This window comes from Stomoxys calcitrans, chromosome 1 (assembly GCF_963082655.1).
Source record: "Stomoxys calcitrans chromosome 1, idStoCalc2.1, whole genome shotgun sequence".
NCBI lineage: Eukaryota > Metazoa > Arthropoda > Insecta > Diptera > Muscidae > Stomoxys > Stomoxys calcitrans.
The window spans coordinates 248,865,479-248,891,821 of record NC_081552.1 but is presented as its reverse complement, the minus strand read 5'-3'; the positions used below and the strand labels follow the sequence as shown (position 1 = coordinate 248,891,821).

Here is a 26,343-nt window from a genome sequence, read left to right as displayed (position 1 = left end):
ACAGACAGACAGACAGACAGACAGACGGACAGACAGACGGACAGACGGACAGACAGACGGACAGACAGACGGACAGACAGACGGACAGACGGACAGACAGACAGACAGACAGACGGACAGACAGACAGACGGACAGACAGACGGACAGACAGACAGACAGACAGACGGACAGACAGACGGACAGACAGACGGACAGACAGACGGACAGACAGACAGACAGACAGACGGACAGACAGACAGACAGACGGACGGACAGACAGACAGACGGACAGACAGACGGACAGACAGACAGACAGACGGACAGACAGACGGACAGACAGACGGACAGACAGACGGACAGACAGACGGACAGACAGACGGACAGCCAGACGGACAGACAGACGGACAGACAGACGGACAGACAGACGGACAGACAGACGGACAGACAGACGGACAGACAGACGGACAGACAGACGGACAGACAGACGGACAGACAGACGGACGGACGGACGGACGGACGGACGGACGGACGGACAGACAGACGGACAGACGGTCAGACAGACGGACAGACAGACGGACAGACAGACGGACAGACAGACGGACAGACAGACGGACAGACAGACGGACAGACAGACGGACAGACAGACGGACAGACAGACGGACAGACAGACGGACAGACAGACGGACAGACAGACGGACAGACAGACGGACAGACAGACAGACGGACAGACAGACAGACAGACAGACAGACAGACAGACGGACAGACAGACGGACAGACAGACGGACAGACAGACGGACAGACAGACGGACAGACAGACGGACAGACAGACGGACAGACGGACAGACAGACGGACAGACAGACAGACAGACAGACGGACAGACAGACGGACAGACAGACGGACAGACAGACGGACGGACAGGCGGACGGACAGACAGACGGACAGACAGACGGACAGACAGACGGACAGACAGACAGACGGACAGACAGACAAACAGACGGACATAGCTAAGTCAAGTCAAAAAGTGATCCTGAATCGATCGGTATACTTATCAATCAATCCATCTCTCTTCCTTCTTGGTGTAGTCCAATTTGGCCCAGATCGGTCCAGTTTTGGATATAGCTGCCATAGAGACCGATCCTCCGATTTAGGGTCTTAGACCCATAAAAGCCAGATTTATTATCCAATTTTGCTGAAATTTGGGACAGTGAGTTATATTGGGCTGCTCGACGTTTTTTTGTAATTTGGCCCAGATCGGTCCATATTTGGATATAACTGCCATATAGACCGATCTTCCGATTTAGGGTCTTAGGCCCATAAAAGCCACATTTATTATCCGATTTTGCTGAAATTTGGCACAGTAAGTTGTCTTAGGCCCTTTGACATCCTTCGCCAATTTGGCCCAGATCGGCCTAGATTTGGATATAGCTTACATATAGACCTATCTCTCGATTTAAGGTCTTGGGCCCATAAAAGGCGCATTTATTGTCCAATGTTGCCGAAATTAGGGACAGTGAGTTGTGTTAGGCCCTTCGAAATGCTTCTTCAATTTGGCCCAAATCGGTTCGGATTTAGATATAGCTGCCATGTAGACCGATCTCTCGATTAAAAGTTTTGTGGCCATAAAAGGCGCGTTTATTGTTCTATTTCGTCGAAATTTGGGACTGTGAATTGTGTTAGGCTTTCCGACATCCGTGTTCTATATGGTTCAGGTTGTTCTATTTTTGGATATAGCTGCCAAAAAGACCAACATTCAACCAAAATTGAACAATGACTTGAACTTATTAGACCACTCAATGTCCATGCCGAGTTTGGTCCAAATCGGACCATATTTCAATGTAGCTGCTATCAAAATCGTTCTGTTGAAGAACTGTAGCGCCTCGAATTGGCCTACCTTGGTCTTCAATGTAAAGAAAACAGATAACAGTCTTCTCTGGGTTAACGCTCAGACGCCTAGCTCTAGTCCAGTTGATTGAAGATATGGCAGCCTGAACAAATTTTCGAAAAGCCGAGGTTACCAACTTTAGGGGCCTACCAAGAGGCACCCGTACCATTTAGAGACCCTAAATTTTGCGCTTGATCCCGCTAACACCTCAGCTTTAAATGTAAAAAATTTCTCAAACGGTGGATTTTTGCAAATTTTCCCCATCAACATTCCACTAAGGAACAGGGGCAAACTTTTCACATATCAATGAGTGCAGTCCGATTCAAGTTTAAGCTCAATGATAAGGGCCCTCTCTTTTATAGCCGAGTCCAAACGGCATGCCGCAGTGCGACACCTCTTTGGAGAGAAGTTTTACATGGCATAGTACCTCACAAATGTTGCCAGCATTGGGAGGGAAAAACCACCGCTGAAAATTTCTTTCTGATTGTCTCGCCAGGATTCGAACCCAGGCGTTCAGCTTCATAGGCGGACATGCTTACCTCTGCGCTACGGTGGCCTTCGGTGGATTTTTAATTGTATTTTTTTTATATTCTATACTACTGTGAGTCATAGGACACATAATTAATCAATCGGTTTCTTAGCATATGGCTTAGTCTCTTACGATCTGATCCATCCCGTAATGATCTAAGAATCTAAGGATCAGTATATCGGTCTCCATAACGTTAAAATACCCTTCCAAGTCAATGCATACCGCTTAAGTGTACATCTTGTCATGGCAGCCGGTTTTATGTACCGGATTGACCCGATGAATTCCTTCATCGGCAAGGGCTGCCGTCTCAGTGTACCACACACTGCTACTACACCAACAACAACTTGTCACCGAAGGAAGTTACTGTTATTGTCCCTTCGAATCCTTTAGAAAAAGCGTTTTCTACCGTTATCGCCACTCTTACTCCCGTGTCGTGTATTAACGTTTCGCTTTGGACTTGGGTTTTGAGAGAATTTTTTCATCAACTAATCGATAGTGTTGATGATACCATATCATCACCATCGACCAGTTGATGAACAAATTCTCTCAAAATCCAACTCCAAACTGAAACGTTCGCAAAAAAGGTTTCAGGAGTTGCAGTTTTCATCACAGGTAATCCTGTTATTGTAATTTCATTGAAATTTTGTCTTTATTAGCCAATCAATTTTTTTAAAAGCGCCCAACAAGCCGATTGATATTTGCACTCTTTGTTCAACCTAACCTAAGCTAACCAATTAAATGAAATGTTGAAAAATTTAAATTCTTTCCCAAAGAACGTTTTGTTGAAATTTTGTCCTTGGCGTACACTTTATAAAATGTTTGTCCTTAGATAAAATTTTCCATTTCGACGCTTTAAAATAAGGTTTTGTTTTCAAAATCCTTTTAAAACTTCAATAGCAGTATCCCAAGTCTTCCCATAATATTGTGATAACCTATACATACACACATTAAAGAAAATCGTTTGTATGCAACACATTCTCATATTTGATAGGTTAATAAGCCCCATAAATGAAGGCCTAATAACAAAATTGCTGTGGGCATAACGAATGGGCGCTAAGCAGCAGCAACAGCATCAGACAGATGCGAAGTCACTGCCTCTCACTAAATAACGGCTTCGAAGCCACACTTAAAGCGAGTCGCATTAGGCACGTGACTTCATTTCAGATACATTATGACCTTCAAGAAGCAAGAGCAGCCTCAATGAGCCAACATCAGCACTTTGCTTTGCTTCCCATTACACACAAACACACACACACACGCGCACACACAACAAATAGGAAATAATAATCACGCAGACGAAGGATACTTATGCAAGGGTATTACGCGTGTTCAATATGAAATTTAATAACAACAATAACTGGGTGAAGAAAAAAAAAACAACAGAAACATATCGATGACATCGGCAAAGTGGCTGGCAAGGCTGCCGGGAGGGCAAACAAATTTAATGACTTTTGCTTCAAATGAAATCACAGACGGCAAAGGCCTTGCGTCTTTCTCGCGCGCTCTCTTATTATTTAAATTAAAAAACGTTGAAAGAACAACACTGCAAAGGTCACACATGTTCAAGACCTTAAATGAGTGTCTTGGCCAATAGCAGCAAAGAAAAATTTTCCTTTTGCCATATGAGACAAAAACTTCTAAAGCAACCCTCGTTTAGCAAAGAAAGGAGTTCCTTTTAGTTTTAAAGTATTTTATTGTTGACATTTTCGTTTGTTTTTATAATTTCATGAATACCTCTCCTCACAACACTCACTCATTGCTCATGTCTTTATCGTAACATTTTTACGCAATCTGAATTTTATAAATGAGATAAATTTGATTGTGGACTATCTTTATGATCAACTCATATTCCTCTCCCTATGGCTAAGGCTGACGAAAGCGGCGTGTTTGGATTTATGGATTTATTTTGACAACAATTTGATGTTAAACATTGTAGATCGGCCAATAAACTTCAGTCCATGACTGATAACACAAGCGACACGTTTAAAATGTGAAACAAATAACACGTGTCCGTCAGCCTCATAAAGATAATTCTTTATAGTTTAGAAAATATATAAAACACTATATCCTTAGTGGATATGGTATATCCACCTCTAATATATATGTGTACAGCGACATCGGACAAAAATAAGCTTTTTTGGGCCCAAAATCTTAAATCGAGGGATCGGTCTATATGGCAGCTATTTTAAATCAGCACCGATCTGGGCCAAATGGAAGGAGAATGCCGAAGGGCCTAACACAACTCACTGTCCCCAATTTTGGCACAATCGGACCATAAATGCGCCTTTTATGGGCGCAATACCTTAAATCGAGAAATGGGTCTATATGGCATCTATAGCCAAATCTAAACCGATATGAACCAAATTGAAGAAGAATGTCGAAGGGCCTAACACAACTCACTGTCCCGAATTTCGGCGCAATCGGATAATGAATACGCCTTTTAAGGGCCCAAAACCTTAAATCGAGAAATCGGTCTATATGGCAGCTATATCCAAATCTGAACCTATCTGTGCCAAATTGAAGAACGATGTCGCAGGGCCTAGCACAACCCATTACCCCAAATTTCGGCGATATCGGACAATAAATGCGCATTTTAAGGGCTCAGAATCTTAAATCGGGAGATCGGTCTACATGGCAGATATATCCAAATTTGGATCGATCTAAGCCAAATGGAAGGACAATGCCGAAGGGCATAACACAACTCACTATCTCAAATTTCGGTAAAATCGGACAATAAATGCGCCTTTTATGGCCCCAAAACGTTAAATCGAGAGATCGGTCTATATGGCAGCTATATCTAAATCTGGACCGATCAGGGCAAAATTGAAGAAGGATGCGAAGGGCCTAACACAACCCTCTGTCCCAAATTTCAGCAAAAACTGATAATAAATGCGCCTTTTATGGGCCCAAAACCCTAAATCGGGAGATCGGTCCATATGGCAGCTATATCCAAATCTGGACCGATCTAGGCCAAATTGAAGAAAGATGTCGAAGGCCCTAACACAACTCATTGCCTCAAATTTCGGCGATATCGGACAATAAATGTGCCTTTTATGGCCCCAAAACCTTAAATCGGGAAATCGGTCTATATGGCAGCTATATTCAAATCTGGACCGATCAGGGCAAAATTGAAGAAGGATGTCGAAGGTCCTAACACAACTCTCTGTCCCAAATTTCGGAGACATCGAACAATAAATGCGCCTTTTATGGGCCCAAAACCCTAAATCGAGAGATCGGTCTATATGGCAGATATATCCAAATCTGCACCGATCTAAGCCGAATGGAAGGAGAATGTCGAAGGGACTAACACAACTCATTGCCCCAAATTTCGGCGACATCGGACAATAAATGTGCCTTTTAAGGGCTCAAAACCTTACATTGAGAGTTGCGTTAGGTCCCTCGACATCTTTCTTTAATTTGGCCCAGATTGGTCCAGATTTGGATATAGCTACCATATAGACCGATCATCCGATTTAGGGTCTTAGGCCCATAAAAGCCACATTTATTATCTGATTTTGCTGAAATGTGAGACAGTGAATTGTGTTAGGCCCTTCAACATCCTTCGTCAATTTGGCTCATATCGGTTCAGATTTGGATATAGCTGCCATATAGACCGATCTGTCGATTTAAGGTTTTCGGCCCATAAAAGCCACATTTATTATCCGATTTTGCTGAAATTCGGGACAGTGAGTTTTGGTAAGCCCTTTGACATCCTTCTTCAATTTGGCTTAGATCGGTTCAGATTTGGATATAGCTGCCATATAGACCGATTTCTCGATTCAAATATTTGGGGCCATAAAAGGCGCATTTATTGTCCGATGGCGCCGAAATTTGGGACGTTAAGTTAAGTTAAGCCCCTTGACATACTTCTGCAATATGGCACAGATCGGTACAGATTTGTATATAGCTGCCATATAGACCGATCCTCCGATTTAGGGTCATAGGCCCATAAAAGCCGCATTTACTATCGGATTTTGCTGAGATTTGGAACAGTTAGTTGTCTTAAGCACCTCGATATCTTTCTACAATTTGACCCTGAACGGTTCAGATTTGTATATAGCTGCAATATAGACAGATCTCTCGATTTAAGGTTTTGGGGCCATAAAAGTCACATTTATTGTCCGATTTCGTCGAAATTTGGGACAATGAGTTGTGTTAAGCTCTTCGACATTTTTTTGCAACGTGGCCCAAATCGGCCCATATGTGAATATAGCTGCCATATAGACCAATATCTCGATTTAAAGTCTTGTTCTTCGTTAATGCAAACTTGGGCACACGGATAAGCAGCAACAGCCTTTGTCTAGCGTTCGGAGCTATTCGTTCAACTTCCGAGAAATTTTTGCTTAGTGTTGGCAATTAGTATAAATTTCAGCTGGGACTTTATGACCAAATGTCACCGCAGATGTGTCAGTTCCTGCACATAATAGCAATTTTCAAAAAACCTAACGTACGTTTACCTGATTTAAGCTCCACAGTGTAATTGATAAGAATTGTAACTAAAGATATGACTTGTTTGGGTAGTAATTCATGGTATCGGGCATATTGAATTCGGCCCGGACGACCTCCATGCGTTCTCTCAGCAGTTCCTTAAAACATTTGGAATATCATGTTTTTTTATAAAATGAACTGTGTTCTCATAGTTTGTTAAACTCATAACCAAAAAAACTTCAGCAATTTTGTTATCATGCTGCCCTTGAGCATTTACCCACAATGTTTGTATTTGAAATGTTGATAATGTTGATATGCGTACAAAGTTAAAATTTTTTTTTGAAATTGGTGTTTACTTACAAAACTCATCATTGCTCATATTTCGTTGGCAGCGCCTTCACAGAGTAGTGGTCAACAGCAAAAAAAAAAAAAGAATGGTGATAATTGATGAAACACAAATAACACAAAACTGGGAAAGCCACAAACACGTGTCGCTTGTATGGTATCAGAAGGTTTAAACTTAAATTGGCAGTTGGCTTCGCATATGCACAATTGGCACTTCACAAAACTATAAAATTGATATCAAATCAAAACAAGCGATTAATCAATCAAATCAAAAGATATAAATCACATATTATTTTTCGCCACTCTCCATTCGCTTACATTCCTTAAAACACCAGACCGATGATGCACGTTTGAATTTCTCAACGGTTGAGAACTTTTTCGTTGATACTTTAACACTTTTTCAAATCCAAACCCTCGAATGTCTTGATGCGTCTGATGTCTGTATGCGGAATTGTAACATTTTCGTTGGTGTTGAAGGTTTCACGTTTTGACTGTGGATGATGGCTGGCTAGGTTGGCTAGGCTTATCTTTGTTTGGGATATACTCGTTGTTGTTTTTGTTGCATTTATTGTTGTGACTGTTGATATTATAATCTTTGTATTTATTTGATTTGTATATGGCGTTGGAGAAAAAGATAAAAAAAAATAACGCCACAACCATCAAATTCCTCCTCCCATGGCTTTGGATGCCGGATTTGTTGGGTATGTCAGTTGGCAGGTGGCAGGTGGCTGGTGGCTGGGTACAAACGTATGACCCATAGAATTTCCGTTATTAACTTTAACTCAAACACGCTTAACTTTCCGTCACTTGTCAGCCTGCTAATATTGACCACGATTATGTTGGCTTTGGTTTTGTCTGCCACCAAAATACTCAAACTTGCTAATCAGTCCGTTTTGCTTTGTGTGTTTTTTTGGGAGGCCAGCTAGCGCTTCATAGAACAGTTGATATTTCCACCAAACTTTATTGGCCTATTATTGTGGCTGTCCTAAAGCAGGTTCTGTTCTGTGTTATTTTAGTTCTTTCCATTTCTATCGCAAATTCTTATCATCCACAATTTCGCTATGAAAGTCAATAGCAGAGAGACTTTTGTTTTGAATTGGTTGTATTTTTTGTTAGCTTATCTTGGTAATGGAAATAAATTTAATAAGTCTTCACATGAGTAACACAAGTATTTTTTAATTGAAATGGATAAATCACAAGCAGGGTTTTTTTTACAATTTTTTGTTGTTTTTTTTTTAATAACTTAGAAGTTGGGAAGAATTGAAAATATTTGTTTTTGATAAGATAGGTAATGTAATCAAAGACACCAAAGGTGTGCAGTGCACAGCAGAAGTATTTGTAGACAGACACATGACGGTTTTTATTCGCACTACTTAGGAATAGGTGGTATACTAATCTCCAAAAAAAAAGGAAAAAAAAGTAAAAAGGCGTTAAGTTCAGCCGGGCAGATAAATGTCCGAAAAGTCTAATACAACTCAATAAGCCAAATTTCGGCCAAATCTGGTAATAAAAGCACCTTTTATGGCCCAAAACCTTAAAGCAAGAGATCGGTCTATATGGCAGCTATATTCAAATCTGAACCGATCTGGGCCAATTTGAAGAAAGATGTCCAAGAGCCTAACAAAACTCACTGACACAAATTTTGGCGAAATCGGACAATAAATGCGCCCTTTATGGCCCCAAAACTTTAAATTAAGAGATCGGTCAATATGACAGCTATATCCAAATCTGGACCGATCTAGGCCAAATTGTGGAACTATGTCGTGGGGCCTATCTTAACTCATTGTCCCAAATTCTCGCGACATCGGACAATAAATGTGCCTTTTATAGGCCCAAACACTTAAATCGAGAGATCGGTCTATATGACAGCTATATCCAAATTTGCACCGATCTGTACCATATTGCAGAAAGATTTCGATGGGCTCAACACAACTCACTGTCCCAAATTTCGGCAAAATCGGGTAATAAATGCGTCTATTATCGTCCCAAGACCTCAAATCGAGAGATCGATCTATATGGAGCTATATCCAAATCTGAACCGATCTGAGCCAAATTGAAGAACAATGTCGAAGGGCTCAACACAACTATCTGTTCCAAATTTCGACAAGTTCGTATAATAAATGAGACTTTTATGGGCCCAAAACCTTTAATCGAGGGATCGGTCTATATGGCAGCTAATACAAAATCTGGAAAGATCTGGGCCAAATTGAAGAAAGATGTTGAAGGTCCTACCGCAACTCACTGTCCCAAATTTCGGCGAAATCGGACAGTAAATGCGCCTTTTATGACCCCAAAACCTTAAATTGAGAGATCGGACTATATGGCAGCTATATTCAAATCTGGACCGATATGGGCCAAATAGAAGAAATATGGCGAAGGGCTCAACAAAACTCTTTGTCCCAAATTTCGGCGAAATCGGACAATAAATGCGCATTTTATTTGCCCAAAACCTTAAATCGAGAGATCGGTCTATATGGCAGCTATATTCAAACCTTTACCGATCTGAGCCAAATTGAAGAAGAATGTCGATGTACTCAACACAACTCAATGTCTCCAATTTCGGGGAAATCGGGCATTAAATGCGCATTTTATGGCCCCAAGATCTTAAATCGGGAGATCGGTCTATATGGCAGCTATATCCAAATCTGGACCGATCTGGGCCAAATTTAAGAAGAATGTCGATGTACTCATTTTTTCGGGAAATCGGGCAATAAATGCGCATTTTATGGCCCCATGACCTTAAATCGGGAGATCGGTCTATATGGCAGCTATATTCAAATCTGGAACGATATGAGCCAAATTGAAAAGAGATGTCGTAGGCACTAACACAAACCATTGTCCCAAATTTCGGCGATATCGGACTATAAATGCGCCTTTTATGTGCTCAAAACCTTAAATCGAGAGATCGGTCTATATGGCAGCTATATCCAAATTTGAACCGATTTGTGCCATATTGCAGGAGTATGTCGAAGGGCTTAACCTAACTCACTGTCATGAATTTCAGCAAAATCGGATAATAAATTAGAAAATTTTACCATGAACATTCCAGTAAGGAACAGGGGTACACTTCTCAAATATCAATGAGTGCAGTCCGATTCAAGTTTAAGCTCAATGATAAGGGGCCTCCTTCTTATAGCCAAGTCCGAATGGCGTACCGCAGTGCGACATCTCTTTGGAGAGAAGTTTTACATGGGAGAGATAGTACCTCACAAATGTTGCCAGCATTAGGAGGGGAAAACCACCGCTGTAAAATTTTTTTGATGGTGTCGCCAGGATTCGAACCCAGGCGTTCAGCGTCGTAGGCGGACATGCTAACCTCTGTGCTACGGTGGCCTCCATCGAATAATAAATGTGGCTTTTATGGGCCTAAGACCCTAAATCGGAGGATCTCTCTATATGACAGCTTTACCCAAATCTGGACCGATCTGGGCCAAATTGAAAGAGCATGTCGTAGGGCCGAACGCAACTCACTGTCCCAAACTTCAACAAAATCGGATAATAAGTGTGGCTTTTATGGCCCTAAGAACCTAAATCGGCGGATCGGTTTATTTGGGGGCTATATCAAGAGTGTAATCCGTTATAGCCCATCTTCGAACTTAAACTGCTTATGGACAAAAAAGAATCTGTGCAAAGTTTCAGCTCAATGTCTTTATTTTTTTACCCTCCACAAAAGGATGGGGGTATCCTATTTTCGTCATTCTGTTTGTAACTACTCGAAATATTCGTCTGAGACCCCATAAAGTATATATATTCTTGATCGTCGTGATATTTTATGTCGATCTAGCCCTGTCCGTCCGTCTGTCTGTGGAAAGCACGCTAACTTTCGAAGGAGTAGAGCTAGCCGCTTGAAATTTTGCACAAATACTTCTTATTGGTGTACGTCGGTTGGGATTGTAATTGGGCCAAATTGGTCCATGTTTTGATATAGCTGCCATACAAACCGATCTTGGGCCTTGACTTCTTGAGCCCTAGAGGGCGCAATTCTTGTCCGATTTGACTGAAATTTTGCACTTAGTGTTTTAATATCACTTCCAACAACTGTACTAAGTATTATTTAAATCGGTATATAACCTGATATAGCTGTCATATAAACCGATCTTGGGTCTTGACTTCTGAACCTCTAGAGGGCGCAATTGTTATCCGATTTGACTGAAATTTTGCACATAATGTTTTGATATCATTTCCAACAACTGTGCGAAGTATGGTTCAAATCGGTCTATAAACTGATATAGCTGCCATATAAACCGATCTTGGGTCTTGACTTCTTGAGCCTCTAGAGGGCGCAATTGTTATCCGATTTGACTGAAATTTTGCACATAGTGTTTTGATATCACTTTCAACAACTGTGCAAAGTATAGTCCTAATCGGTCTATAACCTGATATAGCTGCCATATAAACCGATCTTGGGTCTTGACTTCTTGAGCCTCTAGAGGGCGCAATTGTTATCCGATTTGACTGAAATTTTGCACATAGTGTTTTGATATCACTTTCAACAACTGTGCAAAGTATAGTCCTAATCGGTCTATAACCTGATATAGCTGCCATATAAACCGATCTTGGGTCTTGACTTCTTGAGCCTTTAGAGGGCGCAATTCTCGTCCGATTTGACTGAAATTTTGCACATAATGTTTTGATATCACTTCCAACAACTGTGCGAAGTATGGTTCAAATCGGTCTATAACCTGATATAGCTGCCATATAAACCGATCTTGGGTCTTGACTTCTTGAGCCTCTAGAGGGCGCAATTCCCGTCCCATTTGGCACAAATTTTGTACAACGGCTCCTCCCATGGTCTTTAACATACGTGTGCAATATGGTCAGAATCGATCTGTAGCTTGATACAGCTCCCATATAAACCGATCTCCCGATTTCGCTTCTTGAGCACCGAATCGGACTATAACTTGATATAGCTGCTCCTCCGCCCTTATTCATTATACCTTGTTTGCCTAAAAACAGATACTGCGCAAAGAACTCGACAGATGCGACCATTGTGGAGGGTATATAAGATTCGGCCCGGCCGAACATAGATTTAGATTTTAGATTTTTAGATTTTTTCCTATTGTCTATTATTGAATTATTGATTCTTGTTTATTTATTGAATTTGGTTGTTGTCAGAGTTGAATAATTCTAAACAAATCATTACAATTTCATATATTTTTACCACACTGAATGACTAAGAAGTTGCTAGAAACAAAACATTTCCCATTCGATAGCAATCGAATCGGATGTATGTTATGTAAATATTTATGAAACGCACCAATGTTATTTTTATCACTTCCCCCAGAAAGACAGACGGACAGATAGACAGCATGAGAGACAGATATCTAAAAAGAGACCAACAAAAACCAAGCGACCAAGACGATTTTTTTTGTCGTTAAAAAAAAAACCAAGAAAACAATAAAAATAAACAAATTTTCAAAAGAAAAATTAATGTGACTTTTTGTCATGTCCTCAAATGAACTGCATGCAGTGTGTAAAAAATAGCTACAAAGTTGCAACGATGCTACGTTGCATCTCGAGTGGGAAAGCAGTGCATCAACATTCCTCGTGTGCGAGATGGTATTTTCGAACAGCATCATCTCATAAGCTAAGAAATAATGGTGCTCAAGTGGATCAATCATCCAAGTGGTCACCAACACTTTGTTTAGGCCTGAAGCAAGTGAATGGGTGTGCTTAAATGATGCGTTATAGGAATTCTAATCTGTGTCATCATAGAAAAAAAGAAAACACTGTGTGTTACACGCAGTCTACAATAATGCGGGGAATAATTTATGTATTCGCTGCCAAAAAACTATCAAAGCTAATAACATTTTTTGGATAAATTTAGATTTTGACACAACGAAGGAATTTCTGTTTTGACGATAAGGCGAGGAAGACTATCTGGTCACCAAGAACAAGTGTAAACACTTAACACTTTGCGTGCACAGGGGGATAAAAGGTGGTAAAAATTATAAAAAACAAGTAAAAGCGTGCCAAGTTCGGCCGAGCCGAATCTTATATACCCTCCATGGATCGCATTTGTTGAGCTCTTTCCACGGCATCCCTTTTTGGGCAAACAAAGGATAAAAGAAAATAATTGCTATGCTATCGGAGCTATTGGGTTGCCCAAAAAGTAATTGCGAATTTTTTAAAAGAAAGTAAATGCATTTTTAATAAAACTTAGAATGAACTTTAATCAAATATACTTTTTTACACTTTTTTTTCTAAAGCAAGCTAAAAGTAACAGCTGATAACTGACAGAAGAAAGAATGCAATTACAGAGTCACAAGCTGGGAAAAAATTTGTCAACGCCGACTATATGAAAAATCCGCAATTACTTTTTGGGCAAGATATAATCCCATTCGGACCATAACTGAATTGAATGTTAAAGACCATAGTAAAAGTCATTGTGTAAAATTTCAACCAAATCGCATAAGAATTGCGCCCTCTAGAGGCTGATGGAATATAAAGAGATCGGTTAAAGATCTTGGGAGAAGCCGTTGTACAAAATTTCAAAAAAATCTTATAATAATTGCGCCATCTAGAGGATCAAGAAGTCAAGATATGCGATCGGGTTATATGGCAACTTTATCAGGTTATATACCGATCTAGACCATACTTGGGCCAGTTGTTGGAAGTCATAACGAATCATGTTGTGCCAATTTTCAGCCAAATGGGATAAGAATTACGCCCTCTAGTGGCTCAAGAAGTCAAGATTCAATATCTGTTTATATGACAGCAATATCAGGTGATATACCGATTTAGACCATACTTGGTACAACTGTTTGGGGTTGTAACAGAACACTACATGCAAAATTTTAGCCACATCGGATAGGAATTGCGCCCTGTAGTGGCTCAAGAAGTCAAGTCCCCAGATCGGTTTAAATGGCAGCTATATCAGGTTATGAACCGATTTTACCCTTATTTGGCACAGTTGTTGGAAGTCAAAATAAAATACGTCATGCTAAATTTCAGCCAAATCGGATAAGAATTGCGCCCTCTAGAGGCTCAAGAAATCAAGACCCAAGATCGGTTTATATGGCAGCTATATCAGGTTATGGACCGATTTAAATCATACTTAGCACAGTTGTTGGATATCATAACGAAACACGTTGTGCCAAAGTGGTGGCTCAAAAATTTCAAGATTCAAGATCGGTTCATATGACAGCTATATCAAAACATAGACCGATATGCCCCATTTATAATCCCAACCGAACTACACTGTAAATAAGTATTTGTGCAAAATTTCAAGCGGCTGGCTGTACTCCTTCGAAAGTTAGGGTGCTTTCGACAGACAGACGGACGGACGGACGGACAGAACCAAATGTGGACCGATCTGTGCCATATTGCAGAAGTATGTCGAGGGGCTTAATTTAACTCACTGTCCCAAATTTTGGCGAAATCGGATAATAAATACGCATCTTATGGTCCCAAAACCTTGAATCGAGAGATCGGTCCATATCGCAAAATCCATATCAAAATACAACGGCTGCTTTGGCTAGGTCATGTTGTCAGAATGGATGAAGAAGCTCCAGCAATGAAGTCTTTTGACGGCAAACACGGTACTACACTCAAACCGGGAAGACCAAAAGCCCGATGGAAAGATCAAGTTGTGGGAGACACCTCGAAACTCGGTGTCAGAGATTTTAGAATGAGCACAGAAGATCGAGGCGCTTGGAACGCTATTCTACGTTCGGCTAGTGGAACAAATATTCTGTCATAGCCAATTAAAGTACGGTCCATATCGCAGCTATATTCAACTCTGGACCAATCGTCCCAAATTTCGGCGACATCGGTCAATAAATGCACATTTTATGGCCGCAAAACCTTAAATTGAGAGATCGGTCTATATGGCAACTTTAACCAAATCTGGACCGATCTGTGCCATATTGCAGAAGTGTGTCGGGGGGCTTGACCTAACTCACTGTCCCAAATTTTGGCAACATCGGACAATAAATGCGCCTTTTTTGGGCCCAAAGCCTTAAATCGAGAGCTTGGTCTATATGAAAGCTATAACCAAATCTGAACCGATCAGGGCCAAATTGAAGATAGATGTCGAAGGGCTTAACACAAATCGCTGTCCCAAATTTCGTCGACATCGGATAAGAAATGCGCCTTTTATGGACCCAAGGCGTTAAATCGGGGGATCGGTCTATGTGGCAACTATATCCAAATCTGGACCGATTTGAACCAAATTGGAGAAGAATGTCGAAGGGCATAACACAACTCACTGGCCCAAATATCGTCGAAAGCGGACAGTAAATACGCTTTTTATGGGCTCAAGACCTTAAATCGAGAGATCGGTCTCTATGGCAGCTATATCCAAATCTAGACCGATCTGTGCCATATTCCCGACGTATGTCGAAGGGCTCAAACTTACTCATTGTCCCAAATTTCGGCGACATAGGACTATAAATTCGCCTTTTATGTACCCAAAAACCTTTTATCGAGAGATCGATCTATGTGGCAGCTATATCCAAATCTGAACCGATCAGGGCCAAATTGAAAACAAAAATGTCAAAGGGCCTAAGACAATTCTCTGTCTTAAATTTCAGCAAAATCGGAAAATAAATGCGCCTTTTATGGGCCCAAAACCTTAAATCGAGAGACCGGTCCATATGGCAGCAATAATCAAATCTGAACCGATCTGGGCCAAATTTAAGAAGAATGTCGAAGCGCATAACACAACTCACTGACCCAAATTTCGTCGACATCGGACAATAAATGCGCATTTTTATGGGCTGAAAACCTTAAATCGAGATATTGGTTTATATGGCAGCTATATCTAAATCTGAACCAATTTGTTCCATATTGCAGAAGTGTGTCGAATGGCTTAAATTACCCCACTGTCCCAAATTTCGTCGACATCGGACAATAAATGCGCCTTTTATGGGCCCAAAACCTTAAATCCAGAGATCGGTGTATATGGCAGCTATATCCTAATCTGGACCGATTTGCGCCATATTGCAGAAGTGTGTCGTGGGACTTAACCTTAATCACTGTCCCAAATTTAGTTGACATCGGACAATAAATGCACCTTTTATGGGCCCAAAACCTTAAATCGAGAGATCGGTCTATATGGCAGCTATATCCAAATCTGGTCCGATCTGTGACAAAGTGCAGATATATGTCGAGGGCCTTAACTTAACTCACTGCCCCAAATTTCAGCAAAATCGGATAATAGATGTGGCTTTTATGGGCCTAAGACCCTAAATTGGCGGATCGGTCTATATGACAACTATATCCAAATCTGAACCGATCTAGGCCAAATTGAAGAAGGATGTTGAAGGGCCTAACACAACTCACTATTCCAAATTTCAGCAAAATAGGATAATAAATGTGACTTTCATGGGCCTAAGACCCTAAATCGACGGATCGGTTTATATGGGCGCTATATCAAGATATAGTCCGATATAGCCCATCTTCGAACTTAACCTGCTAATGGACAAAAAAAGAATCTGTGCAAAGTTTCAGCTCAATATCTCTATTTTTAAAAACTGTAGCGTGGTTTCAACAGACAGACGGACAGACATGTCTAGATGGTCTTAGATTTTTACGCTGATCAAGAATATATATACGGAAATGGATATTTCGATGTGTTGCAAACGGAATGACAAAACGAATATACCCCCATCCTTGGGTGGTGGGTATAAAATCTCATGTCTTACAAAAATGACATCAGTTATGGCTCAATGCAAACATTAGGCCCAGGAGAAATATCATACCCTGAATTTAAATTTTCAATTTCTATTGATAAAATTTAAACCCAAAATTTGTTGCCTACCATCCCATTGTGCACAGTAATTTTAATGAATTTTGCTGGACTACCATTTCCAATTTAGCTGACTATAATTCCCCCTAAATGCCGCCATAATCTGCATGTATACCCCATCATTTATTTAAAATAATGCACTGTGCACAACTTGATGTATCCGGCATGAAGTCTGGCCAAGCATTGGCTGCCTCCACCGCCACCCCTTTGCCCACACATTGGCTTCGTAAGAAAATTCAACCAAATATCTAGAGATCGCATGCAAAATGAAAATGCACAAAATAGCCTACTCCAACGCAAAACACAGAGCATCAACAAAAAGGAGGCATTCAAAAACACAAAACATGCAATAAAATAAATTTCCCACGTATTTTTTTAACAGCTACATCACAAAGCTAAAAATACGTTTCAAACATATATTCCTATTCTTTTTTATAAGCCAATTTAAAGAAAAATATGTATATATATAACTTTTTTTCTGGCACGCAAATAAATGATTAAAATTAAAGATAAAGAATTTATGATGACTGTTAGGTTCATTATAGAAATTAGTAAAATCAAAATTTTATAACAAAATGTTCCGCAGAACGTTTGAACATAAAAATTGGTAATAAAATGATAAAATAAAAAAATCAGCAATGTTTTGGTGGCTACACTATTTAGCTAAATTGGCTCAAGATTTGCCTAGAATTCAGCGAAATCAGGTGACAAACGTTCCTCCCACGAAGTACAATGGGAACATTTATTTATACACAGCTGATGTATATAAAACCAGTAAGGAAAGGCAAAAGTCGGGCGGTGCCACTGTATAATACCCTAAACCTACCCTATAAGTAAAAAGTGGGAGTCGAGGGTTAGACTCCGCGGCCCTGCGTCAAGGTCCATCAAAATTATTTCAGCATACGATATAGCTCCCACTTTGTACTTATGGGGAGCTTTATCGTGTGCTGAACCAATTTTGATGGACCTCAACGCAGGGCTGCGGAGTCTAACCCTCGACTCCCACTTTTTTACTTATAGGGTAGGTTTAGGGTATTATACAGCGGCACCGCCCGACTTTTGCCTTTCCTTATTGGTTTTATATACATCAGATGTGTATAAATAAATGTGCCCATTGTACTTCGTGGGAGGAACATTTGTCACCTGATTTCGCTGAATTCTAGGCAAATCTTGAGCCAATTTAGCTAAATAGTGTAGCCACCAAAACATTGTCCGACTAAAATACCTCTTATTTGAGCCCCATATTGCAAAGGTCAGCAAATATTGGGTTGCCCAAAAAGTAATTGCGGATTTTTTAAAAGAAAGTAAATGCAATTTTAATAAAATTTAGAATGAACTTTAATCAAATATACTTTTTTACACTTTTTTTCTAAAGCAAGCTAAAAGTAACAGCTGATAACTGACAGAAGAAAGAATGCAATTACAGAGTCACAAGCTGTGAAAAAATTTGTCAACGCCGACTATATGAAAAATCCGCAATTACTTTTTGGGCAACCCAATACTTCCTATTTGGGTGGTGTTATGGGGGTGCGGTGGCCCCATAGACACTTTTTGCGAACATTGATATCAGATTCGCGTTTTACTTCCAAAGTCCTTTCATTTGAGCCCCATATTGCTATGGTCGTAAATATGTCCCCTTTGGGGGATTTTCTCGGGGATGAGCGGCCCCCCTAACACTTGGTCCCACATCTGGATATCAGGTAAGTATTCTACACTCAAATACCTTTCATTTAAGTCCCATATTGCCATGGTCAGTAAATAAATCCAGTTTGAGGTTGTTTTGGGGAAGGGGGACGTCTTTTTTGGGGGATGTTCTCGGGGATGGGCGGGCCCTAAACACTTGGTCCCACACCTGCATATCAGGTTAGTATTCGACACTCAAATACCTTTCATTTAAGTCCCATATTGCCATGGTCAGTAAATAAATCCAGTTTGGGGTTGTTTTGGAGAAGGGGGATGTCTTCTTTGGGGGTTTTTCTCGGGGATGGGCGGCCCCCCCAAACACTTGGTCCCACATCTAGATATCAGATTCGTATTCTACACTCAAATACCTTTTATTTAAGCTCCATATTGCCATGGCCAAAAAATAAGTCCTGTTTGGGGGTTGTTTTGGGGAAGGGATGGACCCCCAGAAACTTTGTGCCAAATTTGGATATCAGATCAGATTAGTATTTTATTCGCAAATACCTTTCATTTGAGTCCCATATTGCCATGGTCGGTAAATATGTCCGATTAAGGGGTGTTTTGGGGGTTGGGGTGGTCCCCCAAACACTTGGTCCGACAATTGGATATCAGATACGTTTTCTAATCTTAAATACCTTTCATTTGAGTCCCATGTTGTCGTGATTGGTGTGTAGGTTTTGAGGAAGGGGGCGCCCCCTCCTAGGTAGCCCATCCGAAATTTGGATACCAAATTTTTGTTCGTAGGTTACTATAAGAGAGCATACAAAATTTCGCTTAAATCGAACCACCCTTCTCCGAGATCTGGCGTTTTTGAAAATTAGGGTTCCATCACATATTGTCCCATTTGTATGCATGTCCATTTGCAGCAAAATTTTGCAGTGGGGCCACCCCCACGGGAATAGACCAAGGTTTTTATATAAGTTTAATATTCTGCTCTCAAATACTTTTCGTTTGAGTCCCATACTGTCCAGTTCAGTGTGCATGTCCATTTAGGTCATGCGATGGTGAGACCCGCCCGGAAATAGATCTCACCTTTTTATATTAGCTTCGTATTCTACTCTTAAGTGAGTTTGAGTCCCATTGAGTCTCGTTGAGTCTTGTTTGAGACTCGTTTCTCTCCCATTGAGTCTCGTTTCTCTCCCATTGACTCGTTCTCTCCCATTGAGTCTCGTTTGAGACTCATTTCTCTCCCATTGAGTCTCGCTTCTCTCCCATTGACTCGTTCTCTCCCATTGAGTCTCGTTTGAATCTCGTTTGAGACTCCTTTCTCTCCCATTGAGTCTCTCTCCCGTTGACTTGATTCTCTCCCATTGACTCCTCTCTCTCCCATTGAGTCTCGTTTGAGACTCCTTTCTCTCCCAACTAGTCTCTCTCCAATTGACTCGATTCTCTTCCATTCACCCCTCTCTCTCCCATTGAGTCTCGTTTCTCTCCCATTGAGCCTCGTTTCTCTCCTATTGAGTCTCTCTCCCATTGAGTCTCTCTCCCATTGGCTCGCTTCTCTCTCATTGACTCGTTCTCTCCCATTGAGTCTCGTTTGAGTCTCGTTGAGTCTCGTTTGCGACTCGTTTCTTTCCCATTGAGTCTCTCCCCCATTAACTCGTTTCTCTCCCATTGACTCCTCTCTCTCGCATTGAGTCTCGTTTCTCTCCCATTGGCTCGCTTCTCTCCCATTGACTCGTTTCTCTCCTTTTGAGTCTCGTTTGAGTCCCACTTTGTTCCCCCGATCGGCCTTCATGTGCATTAAGGGGTATTTTTGGAGTGGGTCGGCACCCATGGAACTTGATCCTAAATTTTTATAAAAGTTTCGTATTCTACTTCCAATTATCTTTTTGGGGAGTTGGCGGGCCCCCTGACTCTTTGGATCAAATTTTTATATCAAATTTGTACTCTACTCTTAAATACCTGTCATTTGATGGCCATATTGTCCCAATCGGTAAACTTGTCCGTTTCGGAGGGTTTTGGGCTAGGGCGTCCTCCACGGTTATTTGATCGCAATTTCGTGTTTTGGATTACCATAAGTGCACAAAAAACAATTCGCATAAATCGTTGCACCAATTTTCGAGATCTGGAGTTTTTCACAATTGGGGTAAGGAGGAGAGTACGGCCCCCTTCGGATATCGAAAAATGGGGTACCCTATATCCATCGGCGAGCCAAACTCTACCGATTCTACCGTCCGATTTTGCCAAAATTTTGGACAGTGAGTTGTGATAGACCCTTCGACATCCCTCTCTAATTTGGCTCAGATCGGTCCAGATTTGAATATAGCTGCCATATAGACCGATCTCTTGAATTAAGGTTTTGGGCCCAAAAAAGGTTCATTTATTGTCCGATGTCGCTGAAATTTGGAACAGTGAGTTGTGTTAGGACACTCGACATCTTTCTTCAATTTGGCTCAGATCGCTCCAAATTTGAATATAGCTGCCATATAAACCGATCTTTCGATTTAAGGTTTTGAGCCCATAAATGGCGCATTTATTGTTCGATGTCACCGAAATTCGGGACAGTGAGTTGTCTAAGGTCCTTCGACATAAATCTGCAATTTAAACAAGAGATCGGTCTATATGGTAGCTATATCCAAATCTGATCCGATCAAAGCGAAATTGCAGATATAAGTCGAAGGGCCTAAGACAACTCACTGTCCTAAACTTCGGCGACATCGGACAATAAATTAACTGTTTTTGGGCCCAAAGCCTCAAATCGAGAGATCGGTCTATATGGCAGCTATATCCAAATCTGGACCGATCTGAGCCAAATTGAAAAATAATATCGAAAGTTTTATCACAACTCACTGTCCCAAATTTGGGCGACATCGGACAATAAATGCGCCTTTTATGGGGCCAAAACCTTAAATCGAGAGATCGGTGTATATGGCAGCTATATCCGAAACTGGACCGATCTGGGCCAAATTGGCGAAGGATGTCGAAGGGCCTAAGACAACTCACTGTCCCAAATTTCAGCAAAATCGGATAATAAATGTGGCTTTTATGGGTCCAAGACCCTAAATTGGAGGATCGGTCTATATGGCAGCTATATCCAAAACTGGACCGATCTGAGCCAAATTGGCGAAGGATGTCGAAGGGCCTAAGACAACTCACTGTCCCAAATTTCAGCAAAATCGGATAATAAATGTGGCTTTTATGGGCCTAAGACCCTAAATCGGCGGATCGGTCTATATGGGTGCTATATCTAGATATAGTCCGATTTGGCCCATCTTCGAACTTACCCTGCTTATGGACAAAAAAAGAATATGTGCAAAGTTTCAGCTCAATATCTCAATTTTTGAAGACTGTAGCGTAATTTCAACAGACAGACGGACATGTCTAGATCGTCTTAGATTTTTACGCTGATCAAGAATATATATACTTTATAGGGTCGGAAATGGATATTTCGATGTGTTGCAAACGGAATGACAAAATGAATATACCCCCATCCTTCGGTGGTGGGTATAAAAATTGGGGGAATTGCGTTTGCACAAAATGTCAGTTTTTGGGATAATCTAAAAGTCCATGGTGGTATGGGCCGAATTAAAATGTTCACCCTATGGGGAACCTATCAGTATATCCCTATCTGTTATGAAAAATTTCGCCATTTCTCAAGAATTTGAAGGCAGTTTTGATACTTTCCAAAAACACTTTACACAATAACTTGCATTGCTAACAATCGCAAATGTTCTCAAAAATAAACAAATTAAAATTTACATGCCAAAAACGGAAGTTTGCAATTCATTCGACGTAAGTGATTTGCAAAGCAATCAACAAAATTGCAAATCTTTTAATGACGACAACGAAAATATTTAAAAACTTTTTTTTTGCAGCCAAATGGCAATCTGTAAATATTCCTCCAGATGATTTCAATGCACCTCACAATGCCTGGGAAACCTCTCATCCCATCAGCTCTCCCATTCGAAGGTAATTTAAAATTTACAACAGCCAAAATGTTGAGAAAATTACACAGCTTTTTGCATTGACTTGTATGTACGTAGTACGAGTACATGCACATTTTGTTATTTTCGTTAAAATTCTTGATTGATTGCATCGATAGTGAGTAACAGCGATTACAACTTTGCATGCACCGAAAAGGAAGTGCAAAGTTTGTTGTAGGAGCATGTGTAGATATTGGTAGGTAAGGTGAAAGTGTAACCCAGCAAACAATATTAGGGAAAGAAAAGGTTTAGAATACCCATAGTAATTTACAAAGATGAAGACCATCCAGAGATTGGACAACTTCTTTGAATGTCCCTGAAACAAAAGCTCAACTTGAACTTTTTCATATGGGAAAGAGTTTGGCATTTAAGCTCTGCTAGTCTAGATTTCTTGGAAAAACTTTCTTCAATACAATATTTATCCAACTAAGGAATTATATAGATGACCATATCTGATAATGAGCCCTTCTGTAAGTAATCTTACTGCATACCTTGTCTTTCATTCTCACCTTCGAACTGAATTTAAAACTTAAATCAATGCAATGAGACTGCCCAGGTTTGCTTGGTCACAGTCGCGTCATCCATTTAATTTGCATTATTTTTACACAACACCTCCTTGTTCAATGTCTAAACTATTTTAGGCAAATTAACACAAAAATTCTTGAGTTCAGGGTATAGTTGATAATTTATTGCCGTTAATTGCTTTTAAAGGGTAATGTGTAGCAGGCACCTTGAGGTACTCTTTAAGACACAGTGACTTTGAGTGAATTGCTTACTTAGCCAAAGGCCACTTTTAGTATAGCCAAATTGAATTCGCTATGCAATTTCCTTCAAAATAAAATTTACTTCAAGGATAAAGATGTGTCAAATAGCGATAAGAAATTTGAAAGTTTATCAACTTACCTGATAACTCGACCTCTGTGAAGGGTTTCTTTTTAACAGACTGCTGAAAGTAAATAACAACAAATTTAATTTTTAAAAATTTTAATTTAATTAATTAATTTTTAAAAAAAAGGACGGACGGACGGAAGGACGGACGGAAGGACGGACGGAAGGACGGACGGAAGGACGGACGGAAGGACGGACGGAAGGACGGACGGAAGGACGGACGGAAGGACGGACGGAAGGACGGACGGAAGGACGGACGGAAGGACGGACGGAAGGACGGACGGAAGGACGGACGGAAGGACGGACGGAAGGACGGACGGAAGGACGGACGGAAGGACGGACGGAAGGACGGACGGAAGGACGGACGGAAGGACGGACGGAAGGACGGACGGAAGGACGGACGGAAGGACGGACGGAAGGACGGACGGAAGGACGGACGGAAGGACGGACGGAAGGACGGACGGAAGGACGGACGGAAGGACGGACGGAAGGACGGACGGAAGGACGGACGGAAGGACGGACGGAAGGACGGACGGAAGGACGGACGGAAGGACGGACGGAAGGACGGACGGAAGGACGGACGGAAGGACGGACGGAAGGACGGACGGAAGGACGGACGGAAGGACGGAAGGACGGACGGAAGGACGGACGGAAGGACGGACGGAAGGACGGACGGAAGGACGGACGGAAGGACGGACGGAAGGACGGACGGAAGGACGGACGGAAGGACGGACGGAAGGACGGACGGAAGGACGGACGGAAGGACGGACGGAAGGACGGACGGAAGGACGGACGGAAGGACGGACGGAAGGACGGACGGAAGGACGGACGGAAGGACGGACGGAAGGACGGACGGAAGGACGGACGGAAGGACGGACGGAAGGACGGACGGAAGGACGGACGGAAGGACGGACGGAAGGACGGACGGAAGGACGGACGGAAGGACGGACGGAAGGACGGACGGAAGGACGGACGGACGGACTGTATCAAATTTCAGTGATATCAATATAACCCGATTTCACTGCGCCATTTATTGGGCCAAAATTCTATATCGAGATATCGGTCTATATACCAGCTATATCGAAATCTGGACCGATTTGGGCCAAGTTGCAGAAAAATTTCGAAGCCCCTAACACAACTCAATGTCCTAAACTTCGGCGAAATCGGACAATAAATACGCCTTTTATAGCCCCTAAATCCTAAATCGAGAGATCGGTCTATATGGCAGCTATATCCTAATCTGGACCGATCTGAGCCAAATTGCAGAAAAATATCAAGAAGCCTAACACAACTCACTGTCCCAAATTTCTGCAAAATCGGACAATAAATACGCCTTTTATAGCCCCTAAATCCTAAATCGAGAGATCGGTCTATATGGCAGCTATATCCAAATCTGGACCGATCTGAGCCAAATTGCAGAAAAATGTGAAGAAGCCTAACTCAACTCACTGTCCCAAATTTCTGCAAAATCGGACAATAAATGATAATAACTGTGGCTTTTATGGGCCACAAGCCCTAAATCGGCGGATCTGTCTATATGGGGACTATATCAATTTATAGTCCCATATAGCTCATATTCGAACTCAATCAACTTATGGACAAATAAAGAACCTGTGCAAAGTTTTGGCTCAATATCTCTTATTTTAAAGACTGTGCCGCGATTTCAACAGACAGACGGATGGACATGGCTAGATCGTCTGAGATTTTTATGCTGATCAAGAATATATATACTTTATAGGGTCGGATATGGATATTTCGATGTGTTGCAAACGGAATGACAAAATGAATATACCCCCATCCTTCGGTGGTGAGTATAAAATAAAATGTCGATAATATCGATAGTGCCATTAATAGTTTGCCAGCTCTACTACAGGACCATATCCATAAATAATCCATAATTAAGTTTTTATGCCCTCCACCATAGGACAGGGGTATACAAATTTCATCATTCTCTTTATAACACCTCGAAATATCCGTCTTAGATCCCATATGTAAATGGGCCAAATCGGTCCATGTTTTTATATAGTTGCCATAGAAACCGATCTTGGGTCTTGACTTCTTGAGCCTCTAGAGGGCGCAATTCTCATCCGATTTGACTGAAATTTTGCACGTAATGTTTTGATAACAACTGTGCTAAGTATGGTTCAAATCGGTCTATAACCTGATATAGGTGCCATATAAACCGATCTTGGATCTTAACTTATTTAGCCGCTAGAGGGCGCTATTCTCATCCAATTTGGCTAAAATTTTGCATTAGGTGTTTTGATATGACTTCCAAAAACTGTGCGTAGTATGACACAACTCGGATCCCGATTTGGGATCTTGGCTTCTTGAGCCTCTAGAGGGCGCAATTCTAATCCGATTTGACTGTAATTTTGCACGTGGTATTTCGGCATCACTTCCAAAAACTGTGCTAAGTATGGTTCAAATCGGTTCATAACCTGGTATAGCTGTCATATAAGCCGATCCTGGATCTTGACTTCTTGAGCCACTAGAGGGCGCCAATCTAATCCGATTTGGCTGAATTTTTGCATAAGTTGTTTTTTTATGACTTCCAACAGCTGTGCGTACTATGACGCAAATCAGTACATAAAAACCGATCTGGGATCTTGGCTTCTTGAGCCTCTAGAGGGCGCAATTCTCATCCGAATTGGCAGCAACGGCTTCTCCCATGACCTTCAATATATGTGTCCAATATGGTCTGTATTGATCTTTAGCTTGATACAGCTCCCATATAAACTGATCTTCCGATTTTGCTTCTTGAGCCCCTACAAGGCGCAATTCGTATCCGAATGGATTGAAATATTACGCATTGACTTCTACAATGTTCAGCATTCAATTCATTTATGGTCCGAATCAGACTGGAACTTGACAGTCCCTATTCATTATTCTTTGTTTGCCTAAAAAGAGATACCGCGCACAGAACTCA

The 26,343-nt window shown here is 41.3% G+C and overlaps 1 protein-coding gene across 5 annotated transcripts in view; it reads right to left on the bottom strand.

Moving 5' to 3' along the window:
* Positions 1 to 26,343, bottom strand: part of LOC106094995 (calcium-binding protein E63-1) — a 272,836-nt gene that overhangs the window by 180,842 nt on the left and 65,651 nt on the right. For 2 of the 5 annotated variants that reach the window (XM_059360592.1, XM_059360593.1), the window contains exon 3: positions 23,430 to 23,469. In XM_059360592.1, coding sequence (XP_059216575.1) covers positions 23,430 to 23,469 — 40 coding nt within the window. Of the gene's footprint in view, positions 1 to 7,181; positions 7,441 to 23,429; positions 23,473 to 26,343 lie in introns of those variants that run through there. The other 3 variants (XM_059360590.1, XM_059360591.1, XM_059360598.1) reach the window with 2 other exon arrangements.